Source organism: Morone saxatilis, unplaced genomic scaffold (assembly GCF_004916995.1).
Source record: "Morone saxatilis isolate NCDOM2014 unplaced genomic scaffold, NCSU_SB_2.0 Contig3, whole genome shotgun sequence".
NCBI classification, from domain to species: domain Eukaryota; kingdom Metazoa; phylum Chordata; class Actinopteri; family Moronidae; genus Morone; species Morone saxatilis.
In genome coordinates this window covers 14,528,722-14,531,279 of record NW_023339873.1, presented here as the reverse complement: position 1 = coordinate 14,531,279, position 2,558 = coordinate 14,528,722, and the positions used below count along the sequence as shown (strand labels likewise).

Here is a 2,558-nt window from a genome sequence, read left to right as displayed (position 1 = left end):
TCCCTTCCCTTCCCTTCCCTTCCATTCCCCTCCCTCCCTTCCAACCCATGGGAGCTGGGGGGCTAAAAATAGAGCCGGCAGCAGCCTGCAGCAGGGAGCTGATTCTGCATGCAGCCCCAGTCTCTAGCACAGCATCAGTTAGACAGCCAGCCGAGGCAGCGAGACAGACTCTGCTGCCCTGTGCCGGCCACCTCTGGCCAGCCGCACAATGTGCTCCGTATAGGAGACGCCAGGTTAAATCAGAGTACGTTTTCCCTCCGCTGGGCACTCGCAGACAGCACATACACTCCACTGTTGCTGGAAAAGGGAAGGGACAGCAGGGTGGTGGTGGCGGGTTCTTAGCGAGCGCGAGCTCAGTGGAAAACAATGGGCTACAATGGGATGTGTCTGGGAAACAAAGGCTTGGTTCATATGCTATTACTCCATCTTGCTTTCTCTTTCCAGGCCCTCTCCCGCTTTCTTATTTTCTCAACTTTACAAAACATTTATCTTTCCAGCGTGCACTGTAGAAATCACATTCTGAACTAAAAGCATCACGACAATGGAGATTTGTATGAAAACACAACGGATTCCTCAAAGCCTATTACAGAAACTACTCAAAAGTGAAAGATGTAACACAATGTTTTTCGGTGCGAGAGTCTTTCTTTTGTCATGTTCATTCCTGAGGGTAGTGTAACATCCCGTTGGGTATGCAAGCCTTGGGCACAGAATGGACCAGTTACTTGAGCTCAGGAAGACTGTGTGTGTTTTGTAGCCAGACTGCATGGCAGACTACGGGGAGAGATGAGAGATGAAAGAGTTGCCAGAGAGAAAGAGACAAAACCCATCAGCAAGGGAGGTGGTGAGGAGAAAATAAGATAGAGGAGAAGGTAAATGTGTTGAGTGAGCTGTTTCGAGTGGCAGCCAGAGAAGGCCAAACTCCATTCCATAACATTTATTAAATACTGTCTTCAGTGGCCGAACTCTGTCTCGCTGCTCCCAGCAGTGGTAAATCTAATTACATGTTCTACTTCTCACAAAACAAGTTTACCAGCCGGGTTGAACACAGCCACATTTCATCCACTGAAAAATGACTGGCAGCCTGTTCTGCACAGTGCGCTGAGACAGAGCGATATGCTTTTAGCCAGATTATTCCAGATCATCACCAGTAATCACATGAGCTGAAGGAGGTGGTGGAGGTGGGTGGGAGACGGGCGGGGGAAGAGAAACAGAGGAGCACCGAGCGACGGGCAGGTGGTATTTGCGGAGCAGAGGCTGCGGGATCTTACCGAGCTGGAGGCCGTAGATGCCCAGGCGTGGATCTGTGGTGTTGTGCAGCCGTCTCTTCTTTCTCCAGCAGCGGGCGGGGTATGTGTACATCTGCCCGGCTGCGACCCCTGTACAATAAGAGTTGTAAACATGCCAACCGGACAGTTCCAGCTGAAACGTGCTGATAAGAAAAACTGAATAAAAATTCTCAAATTATAACAAAGATTATATAGATTTATTTATTTTTTCTTTATAGAGATTTACGCTATTTTAATTCTCAGGCATTACTCACAATTAGTTGATAGTAGCTTTAAAGCATTAGTTGACTGCAAGAATTGAATTTATTGTTCAGGTCATTCATAGAGCAACAAGACTAACATGCCTGTAGCCACGCTAGCAGCTCTGTAAGGATGTACGTAGGCACAACGGTGCTTTGAGCTAAATGCTAACATTAGCAATGTCAACACGCACACGATGACATTGCTAACATGCTGATATACAGCAGGTATAATGTTTACCATGTTCACCATCTTAGCGTGGCGTCTTAGCACCACACTACCGTTTGCTAATTAGCATTGAACACAAGGTACAGCTGTGGCTGATGGGAATATTATTTGTTTAGCAGGTATTATGATATATGGTTAGGGTTAGGGTATATATATGGTTAGGGTTAGGGTATTATATATGGTTAGGGTTAGGGTATATATATATATATATGGTAAAAAGTATTTGACTAAAATGTGTGCCAATCCCACTGGTAGATGTTGATTATAGGTGCTAGAGGAAAGTCATACAAAACTCTGTACATAAATCATTCCCAAGTTGTAAAGATATTTTAGTCTAGACCAAAGTGGTGGAACAACCAACCAAGTGACTGACTGACAGACCGACACTGCCATCACTAGAGCCACAGAGCCACAGAGCTTCTTGCTGCTTTTCTTTGTTTCACATCATTTTAAACGGAGTATCTTTTGAGTTAGGAGTTCTGGCTATGTTAACATGAGAGGGACATTTCTCACCATTTTCTGACATTTTATGGCCCAAACAACTAATGGATTAATGGAGAAGAGGATGGACAGATGAATGGATAATGGAAGTAGGTCAGTATGGGTGTCAGTATGATTGCTGATTCAAATATTAAATGTCTGTGTTTGTNNTTTTCTGACATTTTATTAACTAAATGATTGATTAAGCGAAATAAAGCAATCAACAGTTTGAAAATAACCATTATTTACAACGCTTGTTAAAAGCTTTAGATAATGGAGAGATCATTTTTCAAGCTTAACAAAAACACTGTGTGTGTGTGTGTG

General features: G+C 44.1%; 1 protein-coding gene across 1 annotated transcript in view; it reads right to left on the bottom strand.

Annotated features, from left to right (window-relative positions):
- The window catches only part of LOC118337334 (zinc finger protein DPF3-like), a gene marked incomplete in the record, with an annotated part of 17,612 nt that overhangs the window by 8,805 nt on the left and 6,249 nt on the right, over positions 1 to 2,558 (bottom strand). Inside the window, 1 exon segment of the mRNA XM_035674305.1 lies at positions 1,269 to 1,376. Coding sequence (XP_035530198.1) covers positions 1,269 to 1,376 — 108 coding nt within the window.